General features: G+C 58.2%; 13 protein-coding genes across 13 annotated transcripts; 5 read left to right on the top strand and 8 right to left on the bottom strand.

Annotated features, from left to right (window-relative positions):
• The first annotated feature begins 258 nt into the window (after positions 1 to 258).
• SCHCODRAFT_02052297 (uncharacterized protein) lies at positions 259 to 1,774 on the top strand. The gene is made up of 5 exons (XM_003028683.2): positions 259 to 328; positions 379 to 528; positions 587 to 834; positions 884 to 1,492; positions 1,541 to 1,774. The coding sequence occupies exons 2-5, from the start codon at positions 390 to 392 to the stop codon at positions 1,586 to 1,588; spliced, it is 1,044 nt and encodes a 347-aa protein (XP_003028729.1). The 5' UTR covers positions 259 to 328; positions 379 to 389; the 3' UTR covers positions 1,589 to 1,774.
• Positions 1,775 to 1,873: 99 nt separating this feature from the next.
• Positions 1,874 to 2,610, top strand: SCHCODRAFT_02636534 (uncharacterized protein). The gene is made up of 2 exons (XM_050345921.1): positions 1,874 to 2,295; positions 2,353 to 2,610. Exon 1 carries the CDS (start codon positions 1,961 to 1,963, stop codon positions 2,216 to 2,218), a length of 258 nt encoding a protein of 85 aa, XP_050198455.1. The 5' UTR covers positions 1,874 to 1,960; the 3' UTR covers positions 2,219 to 2,295; positions 2,353 to 2,610.
• On the bottom strand, positions 2,273 to 2,860 carry SCHCODRAFT_01330933 (uncharacterized protein). Its single transcript, XM_050341457.1, has 4 exons — positions 2,851 to 2,860; positions 2,481 to 2,800; positions 2,353 to 2,427; positions 2,273 to 2,295 (listed from the first exon to the last, which is right to left on the bottom strand). Exons 2-3 carry the CDS (start codon positions 2,707 to 2,709, stop codon positions 2,384 to 2,386), a joined length of 273 nt encoding a protein of 90 aa, XP_050198454.1. The 5' UTR covers positions 2,710 to 2,800; positions 2,851 to 2,860; the 3' UTR covers positions 2,273 to 2,295; positions 2,353 to 2,383.
• Positions 2,861 to 3,081: 221 nt separating this feature from the next.
• SCHCODRAFT_02670972 (uncharacterized protein) lies at positions 3,082 to 6,528 on the bottom strand (the record flags this gene model as incomplete). Its single annotated transcript, XM_050346626.1, has 13 exons — positions 3,082 to 3,143; positions 3,194 to 3,479; positions 3,872 to 3,943; positions 4,007 to 4,074; positions 4,172 to 4,253; positions 4,330 to 4,539; positions 4,594 to 4,704; positions 4,784 to 4,881; positions 5,144 to 5,332; positions 5,384 to 5,444; positions 5,498 to 5,646; positions 5,707 to 6,046; positions 6,430 to 6,528. 13 exons carry the CDS (start codon positions 6,526 to 6,528, stop codon positions 3,082 to 3,084), a joined length of 1,827 nt encoding a protein of 608 aa, XP_050198453.1.
• A 1,939-nt stretch (positions 6,529 to 8,467) lies between these two features.
• On the top strand, positions 8,468 to 9,557 carry SCHCODRAFT_02670971 (uncharacterized protein; the record flags this gene model as incomplete). The annotated part of the gene is made up of 2 exons (XM_003028684.1): positions 8,468 to 8,710; positions 8,763 to 9,557. The coding sequence occupies 2 exons, from the start codon at positions 8,468 to 8,470 to the stop codon at positions 9,555 to 9,557; spliced, it is 1,038 nt and encodes a 345-aa protein (XP_003028730.1).
• Positions 9,558 to 9,712: 155 nt separating this feature from the next.
• On the bottom strand, positions 9,713 to 10,213 carry SCHCODRAFT_02513342 (uncharacterized protein; the record flags this gene model as incomplete). The annotated part of the gene is made up of 1 exon (XM_050343290.1): positions 9,713 to 10,213. The coding sequence occupies one exon, from the start codon at positions 10,211 to 10,213 to the stop codon at positions 9,713 to 9,715; it is 501 nt and encodes a 166-aa protein (XP_050198452.1).
• Positions 10,214 to 13,120: 2,907 nt separating this feature from the next.
• Positions 13,121 to 13,411, bottom strand: SCHCODRAFT_02474067 (uncharacterized protein; the record flags this gene model as incomplete). The annotated part of the gene is made up of 1 exon (XM_050342726.1): positions 13,121 to 13,411. A coding segment is annotated over one exon (291 nt), but the record flags the coding sequence as incomplete, so codon positions are not given.
• A 395-nt stretch (positions 13,412 to 13,806) lies between these two features.
• On the bottom strand, positions 13,807 to 16,978 carry SCHCODRAFT_02712119 (uncharacterized protein; the record flags this gene model as incomplete). Its single annotated transcript, XM_003029001.3, has 1 exon — positions 13,807 to 16,978. The coding sequence occupies exon 1, from the start codon at positions 16,966 to 16,968 to the stop codon at positions 13,807 to 13,809; it is 3,162 nt and encodes a 1,053-aa protein (XP_003029047.1). The 5' UTR covers positions 16,969 to 16,978.
• A 972-nt stretch (positions 16,979 to 17,950) lies between these two features.
• SCHCODRAFT_02052206 (uncharacterized protein) lies at positions 17,951 to 18,416 on the bottom strand. Its single transcript, XM_050341629.1, has one exon. It carries the CDS (start codon positions 18,307 to 18,309, stop codon positions 18,019 to 18,021), a length of 291 nt encoding a protein of 96 aa, XP_050198450.1. The 5' UTR covers positions 18,310 to 18,416; the 3' UTR covers positions 17,951 to 18,018.
• On the top strand, positions 18,274 to 19,149 carry SCHCODRAFT_02052203 (uncharacterized protein). Its single transcript, XM_050341628.1, has one exon. The coding sequence runs from the start codon at positions 18,389 to 18,391 to the stop codon at positions 19,076 to 19,078; it is 690 nt and encodes a 229-aa protein (XP_050198449.1). The 5' UTR covers positions 18,274 to 18,388; the 3' UTR covers positions 19,079 to 19,149.
• Positions 19,150 to 19,548: 399 nt separating this feature from the next.
• Positions 19,549 to 20,745, top strand: SCHCODRAFT_02512248 (uncharacterized protein; the record flags this gene model as incomplete). Its single annotated transcript, XM_003028685.1, has 4 exons — positions 19,549 to 19,687; positions 19,740 to 19,987; positions 20,037 to 20,645; positions 20,698 to 20,745. The coding sequence occupies 4 exons, from the start codon at positions 19,549 to 19,551 to the stop codon at positions 20,743 to 20,745; spliced, it is 1,044 nt and encodes a 347-aa protein (XP_003028731.1).
• A 2,492-nt stretch (positions 20,746 to 23,237) lies between these two features.
• Positions 23,238 to 23,904, bottom strand: SCHCODRAFT_02704336 (uncharacterized protein; the record flags this gene model as incomplete). Its single annotated transcript, XM_050346987.1, has 5 exons — positions 23,238 to 23,314; positions 23,387 to 23,457; positions 23,513 to 23,722; positions 23,777 to 23,793; positions 23,836 to 23,904. 5 exons carry the CDS (start codon positions 23,902 to 23,904, stop codon positions 23,238 to 23,240), a joined length of 444 nt encoding a protein of 147 aa, XP_050198448.1.
• Positions 23,905 to 24,134: 230 nt separating this feature from the next.
• SCHCODRAFT_02670968 (uncharacterized protein) lies at positions 24,135 to 26,338 on the bottom strand (the record flags this gene model as incomplete). Its single annotated transcript, XM_050346625.1, has 10 exons — positions 24,135 to 24,243; positions 24,304 to 24,415; positions 24,560 to 24,619; positions 24,673 to 24,716; positions 24,909 to 25,258; positions 25,336 to 25,372; positions 25,602 to 25,660; positions 25,742 to 25,867; positions 26,064 to 26,231; positions 26,321 to 26,338. 10 exons carry the CDS (start codon positions 26,336 to 26,338, stop codon positions 24,135 to 24,137), a joined length of 1,083 nt encoding a protein of 360 aa, XP_050198447.1.
• Between the last annotated feature and the right edge of the window lie 1,261 nt (positions 26,339 to 27,599).

Below are 27,599 nucleotides of genomic sequence, written 5' to 3'. Positions count from 1 at the left end.
CAGTGCATATTGCTGCTGCCGAAGCCATGTCACGTGACTCACTGTCCCCCTCATTCATTCAAGTTGAACTACTTTAGTGCTTCTGATCCTCGCTCAGTATATGCGATTCTGGCTGTTTCTTTCCCATATCCCTTCAGACGCTTGCTGACATTGTCCGTGTCTTTCTTCACGTCCGCAAGGTTGCCGTATGGCAATTCCTTCGCACGCCACGCCTAACCCGACATGGCGAATATGATCGACTTCAAATAGCGGAGTGGGCCGATTTCTGGCGGTCAGTTCATTGCTCTTATCCTTCTTTTCCTTTCCCCCTTCTTTGCCATCGTCTTGCGTGCGTTTTCTGGCTTGGCGACTTCGTATTTAGCTCAACAAAACCTCCAGACATACACACAATGGCTGCTGAAGCTCAAGCAGACGGTCGCGTTGGCTCGCGCATCGAGAACTACAGCAAGTTCTGGCAGAAGGATATCAACAAGGAGGGCGACGTTGACACGGACAACCGTGTCGACAGCTACCAGGACGTCGTGAACGGTGCGTCGAACACGTTCTTATGCGAAGAACACGTCGCTAAACACGCGAACTCGTGCAGGTTACTACGACGGTGCTACGCAGCTGTACGAGTATGGCTGGGGCCGCTCCTTCCACTTCTCTCGCTTCTACAAGGGCGAGAGCTTCGCCGCGTCGCTCGCCCGCCACGAGCACTACCTCGCGGCGCAGATGAACCTCCGTCCCAAAATGCGTGTCCTGGACATTGGCTGCGGCGTTGGCGGCCCGGCGCGCGAGATCGCTCGCTTCGCCGACGTCGAGATCATTGGCCTGAACAACAACGACTTCCAGGTGCGTGTGTACGCATCAGCAATAGACCACGCCTAACACCCGCCCCCAGGTCGCGCGCGCACGCCAGTACACGAAGGAGGCCGGGCTCGAGAACCAGGTCAAGTTCGTCAAGGGCGACTTCATGAAGCTCGCGGAGCAGTTCGGCGAGAACGCGTTCGACGCCGTGTACGCGGTCGAGGCGACCTGCCACGCGCCGTCCTTCGCGGGCGTGTACGGCGAGGTGTTCAAGGTGCTCAAGCCCGGAGGCGTCTTCGGCTGCTACGAGTGGGTCATGACCGACGCCTGGGACGCGAGCAACCCGGCGCACAAGGCGCTCGCGCACCAGGTCGAGCTCGGGAACGGGATCCCGGAGATGCGCCCGCTGCACATGGCGCGCGACGCGGTCAAGGAGGTCGGCTTCGAGCTCGAGCACGAGGAGGACCTGGCGGAGCGCGACGACCCGGTGCCGTGGTACTACCCGCTCGAGGGCGATATCAGCAAGGCGCAGACGCTCTGGGATCTCTTCGTCGTGTGGCGCATCAGCCCGACGGGCAAGTTCATCACTCACTACGGCCTCAAGGTCATCGAGATGCTCGGCATGGTGCCCAAGGGCACGCACGACGTCGGTGAGCAGCTCAAGGTGGCGCAGGATGCCCTCGTCAAGGGTGGCCAGACCAAGGTATGTCCCTGCTCTCCATGTCATTTGCTCATGCTCATCATCTTTCAGCTCTTCACCCCCATGTACCTCATGATTGCCCGCAAGCCCTCAGCATAGAGGCTTTCGGCACGGTGTTTCTCTCCCTCGACTCTACCTTTACTATACCCTTCTGTTGTTCCTAATGTGCGTAGACATGGCATTGGATTACTTACTTTTACACATCGGGGTTGCCTACGACAAAATACACATTCCTTGAAAACGGTCTGCGTGGTGTGATGCGACGGAGTGCGGGGGCGAGGGGGGCCGCGACGAGGCGGCGGTCGCCGCCTGCGCGCTGCGCGCGCGTCGCCTGCGTGAATGAGAAGGCAAACCTGAATTTATTGTGTCGCTACCTACGTTACAAGACGTGCTACCCCCTCCCCTGCTCCCCGCGAGCTTGCCGACGTGTGAAGCCTGTCTCACCCCCTCCGTCTTTGCACGCCGTGCGAGATGCTCGCTACCCCCCTCCCTCCCATCCCTCCCCTTCGACGAGGGGAGATTGTGATGCACCCTCCCCTCTCGGCATGCAGCTCACCGCGTCTTCAATGCACGCGGAGAACTCACGCGCGTGCACCCACCCCTCTACCCTCCCTTCCCCCCGCTCCTCCCACCCCTCCTTGCCACAAACCACCCCCTCGCGTCCCTTTCTCCTTCCCGCATAGCTGCGAGGGCGAGTGCAGTGACGCTACTCGTTCATCAGCGCACTAAAGCGCTGTACTCATCGAAAAGGGCGGTGGCGAAGACCTCGACTACGCCCCCACCCTCCCCCCACCTTCTCGCACGCACTGAAATTGAACGCCGTTGAGTTCTCCTTCACTTCGCGAAGGAAACGATGGACTTACCAAGTCATCTGAGCTCGCCGTCTCCAAAACGCTACCCCCAGCGTGCGTTTACGAAGGGAGGGGGTGGGGGAAGGCCTCGAAAAGTGGAGAAGGTCAGCTCACTATCGCGCCGTGCGTAACCCACGTACTGTCGTAGCCCTCGCAAGAGCGTACTTGCCCGCCTCGTCCACGCACACGCCGAACAAGGAGGGAGTTTACCCCTCCCCCTCTCCCTCCCTTCTCTGCATCCTCGCTTCCCCTCCCTTCTCTCCCCCTCGCCCTCCTTCTCTTCGGCCTTCCACCTCCAGACGTGGTCCCCGTTGTTATTGCGTCGCCGTTGTTTCTGTCGATTCGGGAAGCGCTGAGCTCATGGCGCATTCGAGGAAAGGATCCGGCCCTCCCCCCGCCGTCGCTCGTCTACTGACGCGAGTGGGGCCCCCGCGACGGCTAGTTGGTGATGTTGCCGAGGCTGTGAGCGAATGTAAGTACGACGCGATTTACTATCGACCGGGCACTCACCGTGTCGCACGGACATCGCGCCCCCTCCCTTTCGCGCAGTTCGCATTCCCCCTTCGCCCCTTCGCCCTCTCCTGCGCGTGGAAAAAGAGAAGTGCGAGGTTTTTGGAGAATTCTATCGAGTTGTGAGCCTCATCGTGCAGAAAGGATCTTACGACTTACCAGTTGAGGTGGGTAAGGGCCTTCGCCCCCCTCCCCCCTCCCCCTTCCCCTCTTCCTCCCTTCGCCGCCGTCTTAGTCGCCTTCCTCGCCCTTCGAAAGGCGAGGCTGAGTGAGGGCGATGTGACCCCAAATATCTAGGTTGCTTTGGTCAGTGAAGGCGCATCGATGATTAAAAAAGACTCACAATACGAGAGGGAAGGGCCTGACCCCCCACCCCCACCCTCGTGCGTCTTGCTATGCCCTCCGCAGGCATTCGTAGGTCGTTGTAAGGAACGGGGAGGTACTTTTGTTACCCTCGTGATGGGTTGTGTTGAGTGCGAGTCTGTTCGGCCATTTTGAACTTCATAGCTAACCGTCAAACTCCCCTTCTCCCAGCCTCTGCGCGCAACTCCGCCCCCTTCTACCCAGCCGTCAAGTCTGTCCGACGCGTGCACCGCAAGCGCGGCTCGTGCCGATGTCAGGTCCTCGTTCTAGGGTTAGGTCAGTACGAGACGACGAGGGGATAATATACTCTAGGTGGAGGGGGAGGGGGAGGACTTGGCTACGACGCGGCTACGTCCGCTTCTGTACCCAAAAAAAGAAGGACGTCACCCGTCCCTCCGACGGCGCAATAATCGGCCATGGTCTCCCCTCTCCGCGTATCTTCTTGTACAAGCCGGGCACCCGGCGCGCGAGGGGCAAAATTTCGGCTTACCGAGTCGCTTCGTGCGCCGTGCGTGCATAATCTCCCCTTCCCTCTGTCCGCGGCACCTCTGTAGTCCACCGCGGTCTTCGAGTGTCGTGCGACGGGACCGGGGGCAGCCTCGCCGTTGTCCGACGAATCGCGTCAGCTTCGTTCGGCACACAAAGAGTGTTTACTGACCGCGCTCGGCGAGGCTGTCGCGTGGTGTTTCCTTGGCGATTTGTTCTTGAGCCCACGGCGCTTTCTCGTGTCCTGCAGTGACGGCGTGAAAGTCAGTCTCGGCGGTGAGAGTACCAGCAAGACGACGTTACATACCTGCTGCTTATCCCGAAGCTGAGGGTGAGCGCTTGTGGGATCGCCCACTGATCGAGTGGGGCCGTGTACTGCACCACAGCAGCGTCCCAGCGCACGCGGCCGTCATAGGTGAGTCTGCCGGCACGTGTGAGCGTTGAAAGGAACCGGAAAACCATCGGCACGTACCTTTACCATTCTGTTCAATCACGGATCGCACGACCACCGGCACGATACCGCTGCATACTCGCGCGGCCGGTCGCTCGCTCCTCTGCGAATGAGAGGGAATATCTGCATCAAGGTCAACATCACGCCGCACCACGAAAAAAAACAAATGCAAAGCTCACCCGTTGAGACAATAGCGGTCGTGCGACAAGGCCGCATGCGCGAGATTGGGCGTCGGGAACTCGTCGACGGCGTGGCGGATCGTGCACGGGGTCGCGATTTCCCGGTGCAAGGAGATCTCGAGTGAGCTCGAAAACGCCGCTGCCGCTCCAGCCGTAGGTTCCCAGCGTCAAACCCCTCGCTGCGCGACAGTCGGAGGCATCGTCGATGCTCTGCGGTCGTTTGTCAGCGTTCCAAAATCCCGCAAGGCGTTGCCCAGCGCGCACCTCGTTGATTCGTCCGTCTTCGTGGCAGGTCAAGGTTGACTCTGGCGACGGCGTCGTACGGTCGGTCCCGCAGCCGTCGTCGAAAGGCGCAGCGGCGGTCGTGTTCGTGCGCTGACGCGTCCGAGCATGATGGTGGGAAGAGGAAAGGGTGTAAGCGACACGTGTAATATACAGATCTGAATAGACTTACGGGATGGGTGTCACCGTGCAGCGTGTCGTGACATCGGCGACCTCGGGCAGGCAGTCGTTGTGCCGCGTGAAGGGCGAGAGCGCGGAGGGCTAAGATATCTGCTCAAGTTCAATATAGGCGTGGCTTACCCATCGGATCCCGTCGCACCGCCGCATCAACGTCGAAGGGCTACTGTAATCGGCTAAAGGCGTAGAAATCCGCGACGATGTTGAGGAGGTCGTCGAGGGGGAGCTCGATGGTGGGTGATAGTGTTGACTTGCTGGCATCTGCATTGGGGCTTTGATTCAGCCGACCAGGTGAATCAACGAAAGCGAGCGGTTTGACTCACTTTGGATCTCATTCACGATGAGCTGAAGGTACCTTGAAATGCGATGATGTTGAGAAGGTCATCGAGGGGGAGCTCGATGGTGAGCCGTAGCATCGAAAGCAGCTCGCTTGAATCATTGCCGGGCCGCCCTATGCAGGTCAAAGTCAGCTCATCGGCTGTGAGCTGCGCCTGAGCGCACCGCAAGGAGCGCCTTCGCAAACGAATCGGAATCGCAGAAGGACCTATGAACGCGTTATATTGACGACGGAAGGCAGTATGAAGTTCAAGCTCACCGACGGGCAAATCCGCGCTGGGCCTGTATCTAAGGAGAGCGGGCTCCACAATGCTCGGCAACTGTGAAGGATTAGTAAGGCGTCAATGAATAGCGTAAGAAAGCCAGGACAGACCTTGAAAAGCAGACTCGCTACGCCGAGGCCATCTAGCAAGCAGCCTCGGATACGGCGAAAGCGAGGGGGAACGGAATGTAGCAAAAAGGCCGGGAGGGGTGGATGGCAGTAGAGTACGTGTTCGATGATATAAAGGGAGAGGGAGGGGACTGTAGAAAGGAGGAGAGGAGGAGAAGAGGCTGGGGAACTGAGGAAAACCGGCTACTCACCTCGCCTTATATACACTTCCAGCCAGCGCACGGACTTGTTGACATCCTCAGCAACGTCCACTTGATGCCCCACTGACGCGGCGAGGGCCTTCGTTGACCGCTCGCCCGGATTTCCGACTCCGCCGCGCAGACTCGCCCGCAAATACAGAGCGGCGCATATTCTGCCCTTCCCTGCAAAGTTCCCTGAGGGCGGGTCCGGATCTTCCGCGTTTCGGACATGACAAATGATCCCATCAAACCTGATCGCCGCTCGGAATTCGCTCCAGGGCGGTGGAAGATGCGCGGCGAGGCGAGGCGTGGGGTGCAGCGGTGGCAGATTGTGTACTTGGGCGTTGTGCACCTACCAAAGCACAATAAATCGTAGGGATGATCCTTCTCGGCTAGGGTAAGGTGTTTTAGAGCGGGTGGGTCCGCTTGTACGCGTCCTTGGGCCCTGCGAAGTGGAGACCGCGCATATAGCGCATTTGTCAGTTTGCTCGCGAGGTTGAGGGTACCTGAGGGAGAAGTTCAGGAAACCATAGTCAGGTGAATGCAGTTCGATGCTGAGTATGATCTTACCTATTGTAGTCGCACTGTAGCTTCCCGGCGCACGAGGATGGCGGTTGAAATCCAGGTTACCGCATATAGCAGGCTTTTAGCCAGCGCGGCGAAAGACAAAAGATCAGACTTTTTCCGGCGACCTCGCTAACGCGGACCGCGGACTGCTTGACTTATTCTACTCACCGTTCGATGTCTGTACCCGCCAGCTGCCCAGCGCTGTACACCCGCTCCCCACAAACAAGCTAAATCGCGAGCCGGTGTCCGCGCTTCCCTCGCCGGCATCCCCGCTCGCACCGACAGCGTCAAAGTTCAGTCGGGCGCACCATGTCCGAAGCTCCGTGTTTCAAGGGCTTGGAGTTTAGAGTTGCCGGCGAGGCGATGGAAGTTGGTTATCGAGGGGGAGAGGTGTTGATATGCTGAGGAACGTCGTTCGGGATGTACCAAAGGTCCTATGGCGGTTTCAGCGTCCAGAAAAGCATTCCATATGTTCTGTTGGACGTTCGACGGGTCTCTCGGAAGCCGCAAACCGCTTCGCGGTCTGTGGCGCGGGTAAAGTAGTAGTATGCTCGCGCTATGCTTAAGCGATTTAAAGGCTCGTCGCGGGCTTCCTGTGCTCGGTAACTATATGCAATACTCACTGTGCCTATTCCCTTCGTATTCTTGGCGTCTTGAGCTGCGACTGAGCGTGTCGGCAAGTCACGCTCGCGTTGCTGTCTCGTACTGGGCCCCGCCCGCCTGATGTCGAGACAGTGCTCTTACTGTTCACGGCTTCGGCTAGTCGTCTCGAGCGCGTCAGTGTATCGCCCGAGTCTCCCTTCTGGTTTACGGGTCAGTCGCTGCTTTCCCCGCCGGGTCGACGCCCTCGCGCGAATCCCTCGCCGCTGCTTATCTCGAAGGGGAACTCACTCTTTCCCTGCCTTGCGTGATTTGCCAGGTCTCCTCAGTCACGATGAGCTTGGATAAATAGAATATACCATTTCCTATGTAGATCTGGTACTACGAGGGAGGGGGGAGGGTAATCGCCGCGGTCGATGATGGGCGCGCTGATCAAGCGGTGGGAACGCGTCTCGGCGACTGCCGCATCCGGCTTTGGCAGTTGTGGGTCCGACGTTGGTCCTTGTTTCCGGCCGTCATCGTCAACCGCGGTGCTCGCTCCTCGTCTCTTCAGCATCGGCTAGCTTCCCCGACACCCCACCATGCCCCTCCTGGTCCAATGCACGCAGTATACGAGTTTGCACTACTTATCCTTATTGTCAGGTCCGACTTGAGGCGGGTTCGACGAAGTCGTAAAGGGCGTCAAGGAGGAATGAATAGAATAGGATAATAAGTGGAGATCGAATACCGAGGCGAGTCGAGGCGAAGGCGAAACGAGGCGAGGTGTTCAAGTGGGTTCAACAAAATATCAAGTCTAAGGAAATACAACAGGAATAGACGGTTATATACTGAGGTCCGAGGCTCTGTAGTGGCAGCGTCGCACTGGTTAGCATGGCAGAGCAGTGTACTGACTGGAAAAGAGTCGGGTCCTGACATTACCCCCCCCTCTAAACTCGACTCCCCGAGTCGACGAGGCTCGCGTGGGGTCTCGTGACCGTGGTTGCGCGTTCGGTGCCGGTAAGGTCCGGGACATGCCGAAGTTGGTCGTCGAGTTGCCCTTCTGCTCTCTGCCCCTCGATCGTGTGGGCTATGGTCTTTCCTTTCTCCCTGTAGCTTAGGTGGAAGGGGAGGCGTGTTAGGCTCGTCCTGCGGTGCGTAGATCCAGACTTTCGACTCGGTTAGATAATCTTTTCGGTTAGATCTCTTCCCTTTTCCTCGTTGGCGCGATCGACTTTTTGCGAGGGTCGTCCTCCTGATGTTCACGAGGCGTCAGTCTGGGTCGATCGTTGCAATCGTCTCGTTACTTGGATTGGATCGGCATCGGGAGGGCTGGTGCTTCTGACCGCGTCTTTTACCGCCGGTACGTGTCCCTCCCCAGGAGTTGTGTGGTTTCCGATCGGATTAATCCGCCTGGACTTTCATTTTATACTGTGAGAGGTCCTCGCCGAGTTATGGGGGAGGTGTCGGGGCTCGGATTGGTCGATCGATTCGTCCGCTCGGGGTCGAGAGCTCGCAGGCGTGGATAGGTTGGCCTTACTGCGTTCTCAAGGCGAGAGTTGTTGAGGATTTGGGATAAAAGGGTGCGCCTCCATGTCGTTCGTTCCTTATCCCCTTTCTCACCACCACCATGTCCAGCTCCAAGGCTTCTTCTCACCGCGCTCCCATTCCCCGCCACCACGCCGTGGGTTACGGTGCTCCCCTGCCCTTGATCGCTCCCCTTCAACCCCATCGGGCTCCTCGCTCGGTGGCTGAGGGCGGCGGCACGCTTCCTGTTCCTCCCCATTCGTCTTCCCTCCCCTCCGCTTCGGTTCCCCCTTCCCCCGCTGTCTTGCTCCCCTCTCCTGACTATCTCGCTCGCTTGGAACTCGAGGTGGGTGGGCTGCGCTGTTTGAATGCTTTCGTTCTTCTGACAAGGCGTCTAGAACTCTCGTCTCCGCGAGGAGACGCGCACTTGGAGGACGAAGTCAGAGGCGGCGAGTTCCGCGCTTGCGCAGGCGAATCTCCAGAACGTTTTGCATCGTCGCGCGGTGGAGGAGCGGGACGTTCGGCTTCAGCAGTCGGGATTGGTGCTCGAGCAGCAGCGTGACCGCGTGGATGAGCTTAGCGGGCGTCTGACCCGGGGGGCCGAGGAGCTCGACGACCTGCAGGGGCGCTTGGCGGACATGTCTTCTGCCTTGGTTCAGCTGGGTGACGAGCGCGCGGCTGCGCATGCCCAGTTGAGGGAGGTCAAGGATACTCTTCGGGGAGTCACCTTTGACCGCAATCTCCTGCGCATCGGCCTCACCGCGAGAGAGCGCGAGTTGTACTGGGTCCAGCAGGCTCTCGCAGGCCTCGAGGAGCGGAACACGTCATTGTGTGCAGCCGCGGAAGGCTCCTCTGGCGAAGTCGATGCGCAGTACCTCGCCCTTCAGACCCGGTATCTGCAGCTCTTGGAGGAGTTCTGCAACTCGCGCGTCCCTCGTTCCCTCTATCGTCATATGAGGTCGGATCGCGACTATTTTCGGTCGGCGTGGATCGAGGTCACCACTAGTCCTGCTGCCGTTCCGCCGCCACCTTATTCTGACCCCCATTCGCCGTCGCGGTCCATCTCGGATATGGCCGTTGAGGATCTCGGTAGCCCAGTGGCTTCCGGGTCGCGCTTCCGCAGCGAACGTCTTTTCGAGGAGGTAGAGGAAGGGGAGATCGCTGAGGATGGCGACCTCATGTCGCCGGACTAGGTATATTTCGTCTTGGTCGCGTTCCTGGGTGTAGTGGGTGTTTGTGGCTTCTTTAACTTACGGTCTCCTTATATATATGGGCTTCGTATTTGTGTCTCCATGGTCGTAGGATAATTATGGGTCGTGCTTCTCCCTTCCCTGTTGTGCGCTATAAATTATTTGCGTGTTGGGCGTTTCCCCTTCTTTTTTGTCTTGCCTTTTAGCGCCTCCCACCCCTCTACCGTACGTGGCTTGTCGGGGTGTTTTTTGTGGAACTCGTCAATCTTCTTTGGCGCGTTCATCAGTCCTTCGACTGGTTCCCAGGTGCGTGCTTCGGGTCCAAATCCTTTCCAATCGACCAAGTACTTAATCTTCTTCGTCCTGCCATAGGTGAACAGCTTGCAATCCAGGATGTTTCCCACCTCCCATTGCTCGTAGCCCTCCTCGTCCACTTCGACTGGAGGCGCCTTCTGCGGGGGTCTTTTGGCAAACGTGTCTTCAGGGATCGCATGCAGCAGGGATACGTGGAAAACGGGGTGAAGTCGAGATAAGCCCGGGGGTAGCTTGAGGCGGTAAGCGTGAGTTCCCACTTGCTTTTCTATGGGGAAAGGGCCTAATCGCTTGTAGTCCAGTTTCTTCGTGGGTCTCTTGGTCTTCACGTTGCGGAGATCTAGCATAACCTTCGTCCCCTTTTTCCACTGTGGCGTGGTTCCTCGCTTTCCGTCGGCGTGGCGCTTCATGCTGTCGGCTGCCTTCATGAGTTCGTCCTTCAGGTGAGCTTGTAAGCCTTGCAAGTCCTTCGCAATCAGGTTGACTTGATGATCAGGGATAGAATCGTATACCACCGACAGTCGGGGGTGGTATCCCTTGTTCGCGAAGAACGGGGTAACTCCCGTGCTCGAGTGCTGAGTGTCGTTATAGACGAACTCCGCCACCGGTAGTTGTGGCTCCCAATCGTCCTGCTCATAGTTGACGTATGCTCGTAGGTACTGTTCCAACGATTGGTTGACCCTTTCTGTCTGTCCATCCGTTTGCGGATGATACGCCGTGGATAAGTTGTTTTTGACTCCGAGCGCCTTACACAACTCCTTCCAGAACGCAGATACAAACAGCGCTCCTCGGTCGGATACTATATCCGCGGGCACTCCGTGCTTGCTGAAGACTTCTCTGATGAAGATGCGGGCGAATTCGGGGGCTTTGTCCGTGGTGTGGCAAGGCACGAATATTGCTTGCTTGGTGAGTCGACATACAATCACAAGTATCGCGTCGTAATCGTTGGACAGCGGTAACTCCACTATGTGGTCGATGGAGATGGACGACCATGGCCTCTCGCCTATTGGCAGGGGCTTAAGATCGCCATAGGGCTTGTGTCGACTTGCCTTGTTGCGGAGGCAATCCGGGCACGTCACACAATAGTTGTGGATGTCGGCCTTCATTCCTGGCCAGAAGTATTCTCGACTTACGCGGCTCATCGTGCGGCGTACTCCCGGGTGTCCCGCTAGCTGGTGATCGTGGCGGGCGTGGACGATATCGCGTCGGAGTGTGTCTTGGTCAGGTACGTAAATATGTCCGTCCTTGAGTAGGAGTTGTTTCTCCTTGTCATACCGAAACGCGCCCTCCGGTCTATCCTTTGCCTCCTCCCTCCCCCTCTGGATGTACTCGTCCTGCTGCGCGCGTTTTATGCGCTCGAGTTCTGCGGCGACGTCAAGGATGTGGGCCGCGCTGACGCGTTCCGCAGGAATAGCAATCCTCTCGTTGAAAGCTTGGGCCTGGGCCTTGAACGAGCTTTTGGGATACACGTCGGGTCGGCGTGTTAAAGCGTCCGGTTTTCCGCCTAGTCGTCCCGGCCGATAGTGGATTATGAAGTCGAAGGTGGAAAGGTACTCGGACCATCTCGCTTGTCGTCGGGTGAGTTGTTTTGTGGTCGTGAAATGCTGAAGGTTATTGTGGTCAGAGTAGACTTCTATGCGATGTTTCGCGCCCTCGAGGTAAGGCCGCCACACTTTGAATGCTTCTACTATGGCTAACAACTCCCTATCATACACGTCGTAGTTGCATTCCGCTGGCGAACAGGTGCGGGCGTGGAATGCTACCGGGTGTAGCTCTTGGTCGCGAGGGTCGAGCTGGGAGATGATAGCTGCGATGGCCCAGTCCGAGGCGTCGCTTTCGACTACGACTGGTAAGTCAGGATCAAAGTGCCGTAGGATTGGCGCTTCGGTGAACGCGGCTTTGAGAAGTCTGAACACCTCTTCGCAGCTATCGCTCCATTCCCATTGGCGGCCTTTCTTGAGCAGTCGTGTCAGGGGGTGGACGATCCCGGAGTAATTGTCAATGAATCGGCGGTAGAAATTTGCGAAACCTAGGAAGGACTGGAGTTCCTTAACGCTGGTGGGTCGTGGCCATTCGAGCACTGTTTTGACCTTGGTAGGGTCCATCTTCACTCCCTCGGGAGTGATAATCATTCCCAAGTACTCGATTTCGCGAACGTGGAACGAGCATTTTTCGGGCCTTGCGTGTAAGTCGTGCTCTTGGAGTCTTTCGAGCACCTTTCTGACATGCTCCGTATGTTCGGCGTCGTTCTTCGAGTATACCAGAATGTCGTCCAGATAGATCACCACGAACACGTCCAACATGTCGTGAAATATATCGTTGACGAAGCGCTGAAAAGTCGACGGTGAGTTCGTCATTCCGAATGGCATGACCAGATATTCAAAAGAGCCATAGCGTGTTCTGAAGGCTGTTTTCCATTCGTCGCCGTCCGCGATGCGGATGTTATTGTATCCCCACCTCAAGTCGATCTTGGTATACACCTTCGCGTCGCGGAGGCGGTCGACGAGCGTGCCGATTAAGGGGAGCGGGTAATGGTTCTTCTTTGTGATTCGGTTGAGCCCCCGATAATCCACGCAGAGCCTGAGCTTGCCGTCCTTTTTGGGCGCAAAGAGTACGGGTGCTCCTGCGGAAGAGGTCGAAGATCTAATAAAGCCTTTCCCCAACATTTCGTCAAGGTACTCTTTCAGCGCTGACAGCTCCTTTTCTGACATATTGTAGATCTTCCCGAAGGGTGGAGTTGTGCCGTCTTCCAGCTCAATTTTATGGTCGTGTTCTCCGCGATGTGGGGGCAAATCTCGAGCCGTTTCCTCCGAGAACACCTTTTTGAACTGGTGATATTGTTCCGGCACGTGTGAGTGTAAGTCATGGTCGAGTTGATCTGTCCCCCCTCCTTCCTGACGTTGGGAATCCGGCGTCGAGGCCGCGCACGCTTTCTCTTCACCCTCTGGTCTTAGGTATAGGAGGTAGACGGGTTCGCCTTGTTGTATCAACCTCGACATGGGATCTGCTCCGATGAGCGTGAAGCCCGCGTCTGCCGATGAGGGTGAGTCTCTCTCGCCTTCTTCATTCCCCCCCTTGTGTGCGTCTGGTTCTCTTCCCTCTCGCCGGTCCGGGGTCTGACTTCGGCTGCGACTCCTTCCTCTCCTCTTGGGCTGTTCTCTTCGTCCCATATACTTCGAAGGTCTCACGAGCCTTGTGCTAGGGGGCGCTGGCGAGATTGGTGTCGGAGGCGATCTCGTTGTTTTGCTTTTTATGCGCTTCCGCTGCTTCGAGTTCTTCCCTTGCGGTGCGTACATAGGTTGGTCCCAGGCTAGTGGCTCGTTGAGGTTTCTCGGGAGCTGATTCTCGCTTACGCTTTCCAGTACTACTCGCGGATCATCCGGTGTATCCCCTACCGCGTCCGGTTCATCCCTCGGTAGCTCTTCAATCCTATTCCTTTCTTGGCGTATTGTGGGTTGGAATATCATCGCCCGAAGGGAGGGTGCGAACTGTATGGAAAGTGTGGTCCAGTCGATGGTGGGGTTGTGCTTTCTCAGCCAGGGTAGTCCCAGGACGATAGGAGTGGACGCGTGCAGGCGGGTAATTAGGAAATTTTCTTTGTGTATGGTTCCGTCTTTGAATTTTACCGAGAGTGATATGCTATGTTTGAGGTTTCCTGCCGACGAAGGCGCGCCGTCGAAGAGCGTTAGAGGAATTTCTCTGGGTAAGGCTCTTCGAAGGTGTGGTACCTTTGCGCAGGCGTCGGCGTCGACGAAGTTATTGGTCGCCCCCGTGTCGATGAGAGCATGTTCCGCCTTGCTATCTGTTTCGATAATCCCCACGTCGAGAATGAAGGAGTTTGATGAACGCGATGGTAGCTGTGCGACCGCGTTGAGGAATTGTGGGTCATTCTCGGTCAGAGCTTTGGGTGATCCGGGTACTAGATTGCTCTGTTGGTACTCTAGACCCGGCGGGCATTTTCCTCGTCCGAGTAGCTATACGACGCGGCGAAGTCCTCCCCTTGTTCGAGCGGCTCTTCCCCCTCCGACCACTCTTCTTCCTCCCCTTCTTGGTCGGACTCCTTGTTCGAGAAGGCTTGCCCCGCTGTCCTCTCTTCTTCCCATTCCACGGCCAGCTGTCCATCTGTGAAGATGTAAGTGGACCGCCCCATCGCCGGCTTGGGTACGGTACATACCGGATCTCCCCAGTTGTGCCCCGTCTGTTTGCACCCGAAGCAGCGCCCCTCGCGTCGTAGGCGATCCATTTCCTCTCGCTTTAGGCCCGTGAGTTGGCGATACGTCATTCGGGGAGCGTTGGGATTTGGCTGGTTTCGAACGTTGGTTGGTCCTCCACTAGCTGTTGCCGCAGGTGGGGTTGCTCCTTCCGTTTTACGCGCTGGCGTGGCGTTGGTTTGTAGTGGTGGGGTTGTGTTTGCTGGTTGGGGGCTAAAGGTGCGAGTGTCCGGCCGTCTGAGGAAACGGTTAGCGTTTGTATTGGGGATCGACTTAGCGAGATACTGGGCTCGCTTCTGGAGCGCCTCCCGCTTTTGTCGGTCTTGCCAGTACTTGTTGTCGAGTACCGTGTATAGGTTTTTCATCTCGCGGAAGTTGCGGGGGGACGGGGCGTACTGCGCGGCGGTGAGTATTCGATCTGGCATGCTCTGTTCGAGACGGGTCATCCAATGTACCTCGTTGTATCCTGTTCGCTGTGCGACGCTTTCGAAAAGCACAATGAATGCTGTGAATCGCGCATTGGATTCCATCGCGAGGGTCTCGTATTCTGCGCATGCGTCAGCTTGTGGGTCGGCGAGGTCGAACATACGTGCAAATTCATGGATGAACTCCTCGTATACGCTTCGCGCGAGGTGTTCCGGGTGGAAGGTTTCTAGGTTTTGCCAATGGTCCTTTGCGAGGTCGGTGAGGTAGGAGACTGCGAAAAGGATTCGCGCCCTGTCTGATCCATAGGTGAGCGGTTTGCTGTAGAAGTGGAGGTGTATCGAGTCGACCCACCCTCTCCACAGCGTGGGGTCCCGTCCCGAGAACTTGTCGGGCTTGGCGAGCTCTACTTGTTTTTCGCGGGTCAGTTCGTCTTGTAGGGCTTTTCGTTCGCGTTCATTTTCGCGCTCCCTCCGCCTATTTTCTTCCTCTCGTCGCCGCCGCTCTTCCTCGCGAGCGCGATGCTCTTCATGGCGTCGTCGCTCGTCTTCTCGTCGCTGGTCGTCGCCGCGTCCCCGTCCCTGCCCTAGCATTTGCGCCAGTTGCCATAACCATGGTGGTGGGGCTTCCCAGTAGTTGTGGGGCATCCCTCCCCCCGGCGGCCCTCCTGGCGGTCCTCCTGGCGGCCCTCCCGGTGGTCCTCCCGGGTACCCGCCACCTGGCGGTCCCCCTGGTGGTCCTCCCCAAGGTGGTCCCCCTCCCGGCGGTCCAGTTGTTGGTGGGCCCCCTCCGCGGAAGGGATTGTCGTAGGGGTCACGCTGGTCGTCCCGGGAAGCGCCTCCTCTCCATGGGTGGTTTCTGGATGGCGGACGGCCTTCGTCTTCGTCGTCGTGGCTTGGTTCGTCCGGCGGGCCTCCCCCTCTTGCGTAGGTAGTCCTTGGGTGGAATATGTCGTGTTGTTGACTCGCGCTTCCGGCGTTCCATGCGTCCCGTCGCGCCTGCGCGATGTATGGGTTACTTGTGGCAGGTGGGTAGGCGTGGTTTGGGGATCCTTCTACTCGGTCGTCAGCCTGATCATGCAAGGGGGCGTGTGAGGGGGAAAGGTATCCCGGGATCGCGCGAGAGTACTCAACGGAGGAGTGAACGGAGTCGGTTCGTTTGTCGTCTTGTGGCGCTTGTCTAGCTAGGGAAGGGTCGCGGGGAATGGATCCGAAATACAGCGGTCCCTCGTTACTGGGCGCATCGCTTCTTCCCGGAAGGTTGTTCGTGGGTTGGGATACCCGTATCGGCGGGGAGGTTGCCCTACGTGAGCTGGATTGAGTGAGGGGGGAAGTGGGTACGAGGGACGGCGATGGTACTTCCGCTATGGTGGAGGTAGTGGGTTGCCTAGAGGGTCCTCGAGTCGACGGGAAGGCCACGAATCCGTATGGTCGATTTCCGTTAGTACTGGCGATTGGGGGAATGGGGATTCGTCTAGCGGGTTCGGGGCGAAGTCGATCGGGGTCCCAGAGCGTAGACTGCCTCCTTTCGCTGCGTGGTACGTGCCCAAGTTGATCGCTTGGGGGACCTTCGAGGCTCACATTCTCCCTGCGACTCATGAACGATCGTTCGGGGGCGGTGGTAGGTAACGCACCGCGATCGGGCCTTCCTCCCGCTGATTCCCCTGGAGTACTGCCTCGTTCTCCCCTCTCGGCTTGCTCAGGAGTTGCTCGTTGTTGGGGGGCTGTGGGGCGATTAGTACTGGCTGACACTTCTCCAATTCTTATGGGATCCTGGTTAGTGATTAGGACGGTAACCCCCGCTTCGCTGAGAATCTGTATCGGTGAGCGATGTGACTGCTCCGCTCGTTGTACTACTTCCGTAAGATCGTATTCTTGCAAGTTCATGGGATCGGACGCTCCGGTGGTTGCGTGCAATACTTCATTGAGTCTACGGACTAGTCGAGTGTTATTGAAGAAAGGCAGGTATGACGAGGACACGTGTCCCCTCAGGAAGCTCGTGGCTGCCGCGCGTAGCCACCCGACCAGTTCGAAGTAGAATTCGGCAGGGTTGGCTTCCACTCGTTCGTTGGACGCGGCTCCTAGCGCCCTTAGGACCCTCCACGCCTCTTCAGCGAGTTCACCTCTTGGACGACTCGTTCGGGCGGTGAGGGTTTGGGTCCCGATCGCATCGGGGTTGCGGGCCGGGGTGGACATGTCGTCTGCCCTGCTGAATCTCACGGAGGGATCAGTGCTCTGAGGTGCTAGGCGGTTGATACGAGCGTGGGGTCTCTCCATGTCGGACGCGAAGGACCCCGCTGTGCGTGGGGCTATGCCGACACCGCCATGTTGGGAGGTTTCGGCCTGAAGCAGTGTTGTGCTGGGTAAGGGTACTGGTCCTCGATAACCCCTCTGGGTGATCGTGTCGGAGGTTCTCGGCGCGTTCTGCGCGAGAGCGTCTTCCTCTTGAGTGATGGTTTCCGTGGCCATCGTGGCGCCGTTCGGACAGTCGTCGATAGGAGAGACTTGATATTATGTCAGGTCCGACTTGAGGCGGGTTCGACGAAGTCGTAAAGGGCGTCAAGGAGGAATGAATAGAATAGGATAATAAGTGGAGATCGAATACCGAGGCGAGTCGAGGCGAAGGCGAAACGAGGCGAGGTGTTCAAGTGGGTTCAACAAAATATCAAGTCTAAGGAAATACAACAGGAATAGACGGTTATATACTGAGGTCCGAGGCTCTGTAGTGGCAGCGTCGCACTGGTTAGCACAGCAGAGCAGTGTACTGACTGGAAAAGAGTCGGGTCCTGACACTTATGTCTGCATCTTTCGTGCCTTGAGTTCAAGATCGGAAGCTTGCCGTCAATCCGAGTACAATGTCTTCCCTCGTCATAGCATCGACTATGTATTCTGAGCCCCGTATCGCTTCTCTCTTCCCCTGCCGTCTACCTTGCTCATGATTCCGAGCTAATTACTTTCTCTCTTACCATGAACCTCACGACTTTGCAATGCTAATCTCCGAGCCCCATCGTTCTGACACTTTATCCATCTTCCAATCAGCCCGTCTTGCTCTGCTCAAGTTCCACCATCCTCTGAGCCTTCTACGAGTCAACCCACCTTGTCGCATTCATGCATTCTCGCTCGAGTCGACGACCATGCCTCCGTCTTATCTGCTAACCCCAAAGCCAATCACTCGACTGGTGTATTGCATTGCTCAACCGTTGTCAACAAAGTCTGTTGCTCGTATGCTAGCATTCCCTGAGCACTCTTCCTTGTGTGCCTTCTCCGACTCCATGAGTGCTCCGTCTCGACTCAGATTCCGTGAGCGCTCCGTCTCAACTCAAATTCCGTGGGCGCTCCGTTGCTTGCCACATCTCACCAAACAGGCAAGTACGAGGTGGTGAGACACGGGTTGATGGGGCCGCTTGCGCACGAGGTGATGCGTCCGCTCACGCACGAGGTGATGCGTTCAAGCTTCGCACGCCACAGCGGCGATCAGCGATCAATATTCTGCTACAGCGTGCTGGCTAAGTCTTTGCCTTACCATACTCCTTCATCCCTCTCTCTCCTCCTTCGTCTAGCCTTCCTCCTTCCTCCTTTCTCCTCGACCCACCCCAAGCTCACCATCCACCTCGGCCCACCCTCCGACTTGCCAACACAACCGCTCGCACCTGCGTAAGGATCAGCATGCTGCCCTCGACACGAGAGGGCTCGATGGCGATACCAGGCGTACGAGAGCACAGCAACACTGCGAGCAAGGCCCGAGGCGAGCGCGAGCAAGAGTGACAAGAGAGCACGAGCAAAACCGACGAGAGCACGAGCACAGTTCATCGAGACGAGCACGAGCACGGTTAAGCGAGACGAGCACGAGCACGATCCAGCGAGACAAGCACGAGCGAAGCCCGACGAGATGCGCACACGAGCGAGAGAGCCGGCGAGTCGTGGATCGACGAGACGAGCGTGGCCGTCGATGGGATCGGTGCGACGGTGGACCACGAGACGGGACGAGCGCGAGGATGGCGGCGGGCTTTGCGGTGCGTTCGGTCAGCATGCAACGAGTAAATGGAAAGCTTACGGGACTGATAGCATTCTCGACATGCACGGTGGCGCCGAGCGCACGCGGTCGACACCGGCCCCGGCTTACCCCCCATCGCAGCAGCTCGGACGTCGAGCGCGAGCGCAAATGATTTCATTCGCCTTCTCCGTCGATACACGGGACATCTACATAAACTCGCTCGGTGACTACCATCAAGCTCAAGCTAATCGCGGACGCGCGGTGAGTGAGAATGCGGGTACTGACGCGGGGCCTCTCCCCTTCCGTTCCCCGTCCTTGCTCTCCCCGCCTCCGTTCTCCCCTCGGCTCGGGAGAAGGGAGGAGGGGAGAGGGAGGAAGGGGAAGGGAAGGAGGAGAGGAAGGGGGAGGAGGAGGAGGGGAGGGAGGGGTACTCACCAGAGCCAATCCCGCCCTGTCGGATGGCCGAAAACGCGCAGCTTAAGCGCTCGCTCCGCTCGCGCGACGCAAAGGGGGGATGGAGCTCTGGGCCGGGCGAAAAAAGTGGATTTTCGGGAATTGCCGAACGGTCTTTTAGGGGAGGGGTAGGCGGGCGGGGCTAGGGTAGGCGTAGCGGTAGGCGTAGAGTGAATACGACGATGAGGAGATGGACAAGGCGGGAATGTGACTTGTGCGCGTGTGTGATGTGAGTGCGGAACGTCGGCGCGAGTCGCCGGTGACGAGATGGCGGGTTGGCGGGGAAGTGCGTCCTGCGATCGCGGGGGAGCTCGAGCTGTCATGCAGACGCGACCCCCCGAGAAGGCATGCGACTGCGACTGCGACTGCGACTGCCGCGACGGGCGTAACGCGTACAGATAGCGTTGCCTCCTCTTGTCCTCTTCCCTCACCCCTCATTCTGCAGGTTCTGCCCACCGATGTGCTAAGAGCAGGTCTTAAATGATATACTCTGGACCCAGCAGTCTCATGAACCTCACATGCGCTCAAACGAGGTAGCTGCAACGCAATAGCGGAGTGGGCCGATTTCTGACGGTCAGTTCATTGCTCCTATCACACTCACAATGCCTGCTCAAGCTCAAGCAGACGGTCGCGTTGGCTCGCGCATCGAGAACTACAGCAAGTTCTGGCAGAAGGATATCAACAAGGAGGGCGACGTTGACACGGACAACCGTGTCGACAGCTACCAGGATGTCGTGAACGGTGCGTGAAACGCGGCTGACACGAGGACGTCGCTCACGCCGCGCGCGCGCAGGTTACTACGACGGCGCTACGCAGCTGTACGAGTATGGCTGGGGCCGCTCCTTCCACTTCTCTCGCTTCTACAAGGGCGAGAGCTTCGCCGCGTCGCTCGCCCGCCACGAGCACTACCTCGCGGCACAGATGAACCTCCGTCCCAAAATGCGTGTCCTGGACATTGGCTGCGGTGTTGGCGGCCCGGCGCGCGAGATCGCTCGCTTCGCCGACGTCGAGATCATTGGCCTGAACAACAACGACTTCCAGGTGCGTGTGTGCGCATCAGCAGTAGAACACGCCTAACACCCGCCCCCAGGTCGCGCGCGCACGCCAGTACACGAAGGAGGCCGGGCTCGAGAACCAGGTCAAGTTCGTGAAGGGCGACTTCATGAAGCTCGCGGAGCAGTTCGGCGAGAACGCGTTCGACGCCGTGTACGCGGTCGAGGCGACCTGCCACGCGCCGTCCTTCGCGGGCGTGTACGGCGAGGTGTTCAAGGTGCTCAAGCCCGGAGGCGTCTTCGGCTGCTACGAGTGGGTCATGACCGACGCCTGGGACGCGAGCAACCCGGCGCACAAGGCGCTCGCGCACCAGGTCGAGCTCGGGAACGGCATCCCGGAGATGCGCCCGCTGCACATGGCGCGCGACGCGGTCAAGGAGGTCGGCTTCGAGCTCGAGCACGAGGAGGACCTGGCGGAGCGCGACGACCCGGTGCCGTGGTACTACCCGCTCGAGGGCGATATCAGCAAGGCGCAGACGCTCTGGGACCTCTTTGTTGTCTGGCGCATCAGCCCGACGGGCAAGTTCGTCACCCACTACGGCCTCAAGATCATCGAGATGCTTGGTATGGTGCCGAAGGGCACGCACGACGTCGGTGAGCAGCTCAAGGTCGCGCAGGATGCCCTCGTCAAGGGTGGCCAGACCAAGGTACGTCTTCAGTGCTCGTTATTCCATTCGCTCCTGCTCATCGAGGTCCTAGCTCTTCACCCCCATGTACCTCATGATCGCCCGCAAGCCCTCGGCATAGACGAGGCATCCCCCCTCCCGTTCCCCTCCCTCGACTCTACACTTTACTATACCCTTCTGCTGTTCCTAATGTGCGTAGACATGGCATCGGATTACTTACTTTTACACATCGGGGTTGCCTACGACGAATACACATTCCTTGAAAACAGCCTGCCTGGTGTGATGCGACGGAGTGCGGGGGCGAAGGGGGCCGCGACGAGGCGGCGGTCGCCGCCTGCGCGCTGCGCGCGCGTCGTCGATGTGAAAGAGAAGGTAAACTTGATTGTATTGTGTCGCTACCTACGTTACAGACATGCTACTCCCTCCCCCGCCCGCCGCGAGCTTACCGACGTGTGAAGCCCGTCTCACCCCCTCCGTCTTTGCGCGCCGTGCGAGATGCTCGCTACCCCCGTCCCTCCCATCCCTCCCCTTCGACGAGGGGAGATTGTGATGCACCCTCCCCTCTCGGCATGCAGCTCACCGCGTCTTCAATGCACGCGGAGAACTCACGCGCGTGCACCCACCCCTCTACCCTCCCTTCCCCCCGCTCCTCCCACCCCTCCTTGCCACAAACCACCCCCTCGCGTCCCTTTCTCCGTCTCGCATAGCTGCAAAGGCGAGCTCAGTCGCGCTACTCATTCATCAGTGCATTACAGGTGTTGAAAAAGCGCTGTACTCATCGAAAAGGGCGGTGGCGAAGACCTCGACTACGCCCCCACCCTCCCCCACCTTCTCGCACGCACTGAAACTGAACGCCGTTGAGTTTTCCTCTGCGAAGTGAAGGAGATGGTGGACTCACCGAGTCTTTTGAGCTCGCTGTCCCCAAAACGCTGCCCCCCGCGCGCGCTTACGAAGGGAGGGGGTGGGGAAGGCCTCGAAACGTGGAAAAGGTCAGTTCACGATCGCGTCGTGCATAATCCACGTACCTGCGTGGGCCTTGCAAGGGCGTACTTACCCGCCTCGCCCCCGCACGCGCCTAGCAAGGGGGGATTTTACCCCTCCCCCTATCCCTTCCTTCTCTGCCTTCTCGCCTCCCTTCCCTTCTCTCCCACCCTCCCCCTCGCTCTCCTTCCCTTTGGCCTTCCACCTCCAGACGAGGTCCCCGTTGTTATCGCATCGCCGTCGTTGCTGTCTATTTGGAAAGCGCTGAGCTCATGGCGCATTCGAGGGAAGGATCCGGCCCTCCCCCCGCCGTCGCTCGTCTACTGCCGCGAGTGGGGCCTCCGCGACGGCCTGAAGGTGCAGTTGTCAAGGATCTGGCGCGAGTGTGAGTACGACGCGATTTACTATTGACCGGGCACTCACCGTGTCGCACGGGCATCGCGCCCCCTCCCATTCGCGCAGTTCGCATTCCCCCTTCGCCCCTTCGCCCTCTCCTGCCCGTGGAAAAAGGAAAGTGCGAGGTTTTTGGAGAATTCTATCGAGTTGTGAGCCTCGTCGTGCAGAGAGGTTCTCACAACTTACCAGTTGAGGTGGGTAAGGGCCTTCGCCCCCCTCCCTCTTCCCCCCTTCGCCGCCGTCTTAGTCGCCTCCCTCGCCCTTCGAAAGGCGAGGCGGAGTGAGGGCGATGTGACCCCGTACATCTAGGTTTTTCTTCGGTCAGTGAAGGCGCATCGATAATTCAAAAAGACTTACAATACGAGGGGGCAGGGCCTGACTCCCCACGCCCACCCTCTTATGTCTTGCTATACTCTCCGCCGGCGTTCGTAGGTTGTTGAAAGGGACGGGGAGGTACTTTTGATACCTACGTGATGGGTTGTCATGAGTGCGAGTCCGTTCGGCAATTTTGAATTGCATCATGATAGCTTACCTGTCAACTCCCCTTCTCCCAGCGTCTGCGCGCACCCCCCCACCCATCTACCCAACCGTCATGTCTGTCCGACGCGTGAACTGCAAGCGCGGCTCGTGCCGATGTCAGGTTTTCGTTCTAGGGTCAGGTCAGTACGAGATGACAAGGGGGAAATATGGGTGGAGGGGGAGGGGGAGGACTTGGCTACGACGCGGCTACGTCCGCTTCTGTACCCAGAAAAGAAGGACGTCACCCGTCCCTCCAACGGCGCGATAATCGGCCATGGTCTCCCTTCTCCGCGTATCTTCTCGTACAAGCCGGGCACCCGGCGCGCGAGGGGGCATGATTTCGGCTTACCGAGTCGCATCGCGCGCCGTGCGTGCATAATCTCCCCCTCCCTCTGTCTGCGGCACCTGCAGTCCACCACGGTCTTCGAGTGCCGTGCGACGGGAGCGGGGGCAGCCTTGCCGTTGTCCGACGAGTGCCGCAGTGCGCTCCTGAGTCGCGTCAGTTCAGTTCGGCACACAAAGAGTGTATACTGACCGCGCTCGGCGAGGCTGTCGCGTGGTGTTTCCTTGGCGATTTGTTCTTGAGCCCACGGCGCTTTCTCGTGTCCTGCAGTGACGGCGTGAAAGTCAGTCTCGGCGGTGAGAGTACCAGCAAGACGACGTTACATACCTGCTGCTTATCCCGAAGCTGAGGGTGAGCGCTTGTGGGATCGCCCACTAATCGAGTGGGGCCGTGTACTGCACCACAGCAGCGTCCCAGCGCACGCGGCCGTCATAGGTGAGTCTGCCGGCACCTGTGAGCGTTGAAAGGAACCGGAAAACCATCGGCACGTACCTTTACCATTCTTTTCAATCACGGATCGCACGACCACCGGCACGATACCGCTGCGTACTCGCGCGGTTGGTCGGTCGCTCCTCTGCGACTGGAAGGAAAAATCTGCATCAAGGTCAACATGACGCCGCACCGCGGAAAAAACAAATGCAAAGCTCACCCGTTGAGACAATAGCGGTCGTGTAGGATGGCCGCATGCGCGAGATTGGGCGTCGGGAACTCGTACACGGCGTGGCTGATCATGTATGGGCTCGCGAATTCCCGGTGCAAGGAGATCTCGAGCGAGCTCGAAGACCTCGCTGCCGCTCGAGCCGTCCTTTCCCGGTGGCGAATCCCTCGCTGTGCAACAGTTGGAGGCGTCGTCGATGCTCTGCGGTCGTGCGTCAGCGTTCGAGAATCCCGCAAGGCGTTGCCCAGCGCGCACCTTGTCGATTCGTCCGTCTTCGTAGAAGGTCAAGGCTGACTATAGCGACGGCGTCATACGGTCGTCCCCGCAGCCGTCGTCGAAAGGCGCAGCGGCGGTCGTGTTCGCGCGCTGACGCGTCCGAGCATGGTGGTGGGAAGAGGAAAGGTTGTGAGCGACACGTGTAATATACAGATCTGAATAGACTTACGGGATGGGTGTCACCGTGCCGCGTGTCGTGACATCGGCGACCTCGGGCAGGCAGTCGCTGTGCCGCGTGAAGGGCGAGGACGCGAGGGGATCAGATATCTGCTCAAGTTCAACGTAGGCGTGGCTTACCCATCGGATCCGCCCGCACCGTCGCATCAACGTTGAAGGGCTACTGTAAGCGGTTGAAGGCGTAGAAGTCCGCGGCGATGTTGAGGAGGTCGTCGAGGGGGAGCTCGATGGTGGGTGATAGTGTTGACTTGCTGGCATCTGCATTGGGGCTTTCAGTCAGCCGAATCAACGCAAGCGAAGCGATTTGACACACTTTGAATGTCATTCACGATGAGCCGAAGGTATCTTGAAATGAGATGATGTTGAGAAGGTCATCGAGGGGGAGCTCGATGGTGAGCCGTGGCATCGAAAGCAACTCGCTTGAACGGATGCCGTGCCGCCCTATGCAGGTCAAAGTCAGTTCATCGGGTGAGAGCTGTGCCTGGGAGCACCACAACGAGCGCCATCGCAAACGCGTCGGAATCTCAGAAAGACCTATGAACGCGTTATATCGATTACGAAAGGCAGTATGAAGTTCACACTCACCGAAGGGCGATTTCGCTCTGAGCCTGGATGCAGAGGAGCGTGTTCCACAGTACTCGGCAACTGTAAAGGATTATTAAGGCGTCAATGAATAGAGTAGAAAAGCCAGGACACACCTTGGAAAGCAGACTCGCTGCGCCGAGGCCATCTAGCAAGCAGCCTCGAATACGGCGAAAGCGAGGGGGGACGAGATAGAGCAAAGACGTTGGGAGGGGGGGATGGCAGTAGGACACGCGTTCGATGATAGAAAGGAAGAGGGAGGTGAAGGTGGAAGGGAGGAGAGGAGGCTGGGGAACTGAGGAAACCCGGCTACTCACCTCGCCTTATATACACCTCCAGTCAGCGCACGAACTTGTTGACATCCTCAGCAACGTCCGCTTGATGCCCCACTGACGCGGCGAGGGCCTTCGTTGACCGCTCGCCCGGATTTCCGACTCCGCCGCGCAGACTCGCCCGCAAATACAGAGCGGTGCATATTCTGCCCTTCCCTGCAGAGTTCCCTGAGGGCGCGTCCGGATCTTCCGCGTTTCGGGCATGACAAATGATCCCATCAAACCTGATCGCCGCTCGGAATTCGCTCCAGGGCGGTGGAAGACGCGCGGCAAGGCGAGGCGGGGCGTGGGGTGCAGCGGTGGCAGATTGTGTACTTGGGCGTTGTGCACATACCAAAGTGCGAGAAAGCGTAGAGGTGACCCTCCTCGGCTAGGGGAAGGTGTTTTAGAGCGGGTGGGTCCGCTTGTACGCGTCCTTGGGTCCTGCGAAGTGGAGACCGCACATACAGCGCATTTGTCGGTTTGCTCGCGAGTTTGAGGGTATCTGAGGAAGAAACTCAGGGGGCCATAGTCAGACGCATGTAGCTCAATGCAGAGGATGTCCCTACCTATTGTAGTCGTACTGCGGCTTCCCGGCGCACGAGGATGGCGGTTGAAATCCAGGTTACCGCATATAGCAGGCTTTTAGCCAGCGCGGCGAAAGACAAAAGATCAGACTTTTTCCGGCGACCTCGCTAACGCGGACCGCGGACTGCTTGACTCATGCTACTCACCGTTCGATGTCTGCACCCGCCAGCTGACCAGCGCTGTACGCCCGCTCCCCACAAACAAGCTAAATCGCGAGCCAGCGTCCGCGCTTCCCTCGCCGGCATCCCCGCTCCCCTCGACAGCGTCAAAGTTCAGTCGGGCGCACCATGTCCGAAGCTCCGCGTTTCAAGGGCTTGGAGCACAGAACTGCCGACGAGGCGATGGAAGTTGGAAGTCGAGGGGGAGAGGTGTTGATATGCTGAGGAACGTCGTTCGGGATGTACCAAAGGTCCTATGGCGGTTTCAGTACCCAAAAAGCATTTCATATGTTCTGTTAGACGTTCGATGAGTCGACGGGTTTCTCGGAAGCCGCAGACCGCGAAGCGGCCTGTGGCGCGGGTAAAGTAGTAGTATGCTCGCGCTATGCTCAAGCGATTTAAAGGCTCGTCGCGGGCTTCCTGTGCTCGGTAACTATATGCAATACTCACTGTGCCTATTCCCTTCGTATTCTTGGCGTCTTGAGCCTGTCGGCAAGTCACGCTTGCGTTGCTGTCTCGTACTGGGCCCCGACCGCCTGATGTCGAGACAGTGCTCTTACTATCGACGTCTTCGGCAAATCGCTTCGAGCGCGTCAGTGTATCGCACGAGCCCCACTTCTGGTCTATGGGTCAGTCATTGCTTCCCCCGCCGAATCGACGCCCTCGCGCGATTCCCCCGCCGCTGATGATCTCGAAGGGGAACTCACTCTTTCCCTGTCTTGCATGATTTGGTTTGTTGGGTTCTCTCAGTCGCGATGAGCTTGGATAAGCAGAAAATACCATTTCCTATGTAGATCTCGTACTACGAGGGAGGGGTGGAGGATAATCGCCACGGTCGATGATGGGCGCGCTGATCAAGCGGTGGGAACGCGTCTCGGCGACTGCCGCATCCCGCTTTGTCGGTTGTGGGTCCGACATTGGTCCTTGTTTCCGGCCGTCATCGTCAACCGCGGCGCTCGCTCCTTGCCTCTTCAGCATCGGCTGGCTTCCCCGACGCCCCACCGTGCCCCTCCTGGTCCAATGCACGCAGTATACGAGCTTACACTACTTATCCTTATGTTTGCATCTTTCGCGCCTTGAGTTCAAGATCGGAAGCTTGCCGTCAATTCGAGTACAATGTCTTCCCTCGTCATAGTATCGACTATGTATTCTGAGCCCCGTTTCGCTTCCCTCTTCACCTTGCTCATGATCCTGAGCTATTCACATACTCTCTTACCATCTTGTTTGGTTGTGGACCTCACGACTTTGCAATGCTAATCTCTGAGCCCCATCGTTCTAACACTCTATTCATCTTCCAACCGACCTGTCTTTCTCTGCTCAAGTTCCGCCATCCTCCGAGTGTTCTACGAGTCAACTCACTTTGTTGCATTCATGCATTCTCGCTCGAGTCAGGCACCTCGCCTCCGTCTCATCTGCCAACCCCAAATCCAATCACTCGACTGCAGTATTGCATTGCTCGAAAGTCTGTTGCTCGTATGCTAGCATTCCCTGAGCACTCTTCCTTGTGTGCCTTCTCCGACTCCATGAGCGCTCCGTCTCGACTCAGATTCCGTGAGCGCTCCCTCTCAACTCAAATTCCGTGGGCGCTCCGTTGCTTGCCACATCTCACCAAACAGGCAAGTACGAGGTGGTGAGACACGGGTTGATGGGGCCGCTTGCGCACGAGTTGATGAGTCCGCTCACGCACGAGGTGATGCGTCCAAGCTTCGCACGCCACAGCGGCGATCAGCGATCAATACTCTGCTACAGCGTGCTGGCTACGTCTTTGCCTTACCATACTCCTTCATCTCATCTTCCTCCTTTGTCTCGCCTTCCTCCTTCCTCCTTTCTCCTCAACCCACCCCAAGCTCACCATCCACCTCGGCTCACCCTCCGACTCGCCAACACACCCGCTCGCACCTGCGTAAGGATCAGCATGCTGCCCTCGACACGAGACAGCTCGATGGCGATACCAGGCGTATGAGAGCACAGCAACACTGCGAGCGA

The sequence above is a fragment of the Schizophyllum commune genome (assembly GCF_000143185.2).
Source record: "Schizophyllum commune H4-8 unplaced genomic scaffold SCHCOscaffold_10, whole genome shotgun sequence".
Lineage (NCBI taxonomy): Eukaryota > Fungi > Basidiomycota > Agaricomycetes > Agaricales > Schizophyllaceae > Schizophyllum > Schizophyllum commune.
This window is presented reverse-complemented; position numbering and strand designations above follow the sequence as displayed.

Excerpts from the sequence above, each read along its gene's own strand:
- SCHCODRAFT_02636534 (XM_050345921.1), top strand. The coding sequence starts at position 1,961 with ATGCTCGCTACCCCCCTCCCTCCCATCCCTCCCCTTCGACGAGGGGAG.
- SCHCODRAFT_02052206 (XM_050341629.1), bottom strand. The coding sequence starts at position 18,309 with ATGAACTGTGCTCGTGCTCTCGTCGGTTTTGCTCGTGCTCTCTTGTCA.
- SCHCODRAFT_02052203 (XM_050341628.1), top strand. The coding sequence starts at position 18,389 with ATGCGCACACGAGCGAGAGAGCCGGCGAGTCGTGGATCGACGAGACGA.
- SCHCODRAFT_02052297 (XM_003028683.2), top strand. The coding sequence starts at position 390 with ATGGCTGCTGAAGCTCAAGCAGACGGTCGCGTTGGCTCGCGCATCGAG. Across the intron at positions 529-586 it reads CTACCAGGACGTCGTGAACG|GTTACTACGACGGTGCTACG; the intron begins GTGCGTCGAACA and ends GAACTCGTGCAG. Across the intron at positions 835-883 it reads TGAACAACAACGACTTCCAG|GTCGCGCGCGCACGCCAGTA; the intron begins GTGCGTGTGTAC and ends ACCCGCCCCCAG.
- SCHCODRAFT_01330933 (XM_050341457.1), bottom strand. The coding sequence starts at position 2,709 with ATGCGCCATGAGCTCAGCGCTTCCCGAATCGACAGAAACAACGGCGAC. Across the intron at positions 2,428-2,480 it reads CTCTTGCGAGGGCTACGACA|GCCTTCCCCCACCCCCTCCC; the intron begins GTACGTGGGTTA and ends CCACTTTTCGAG.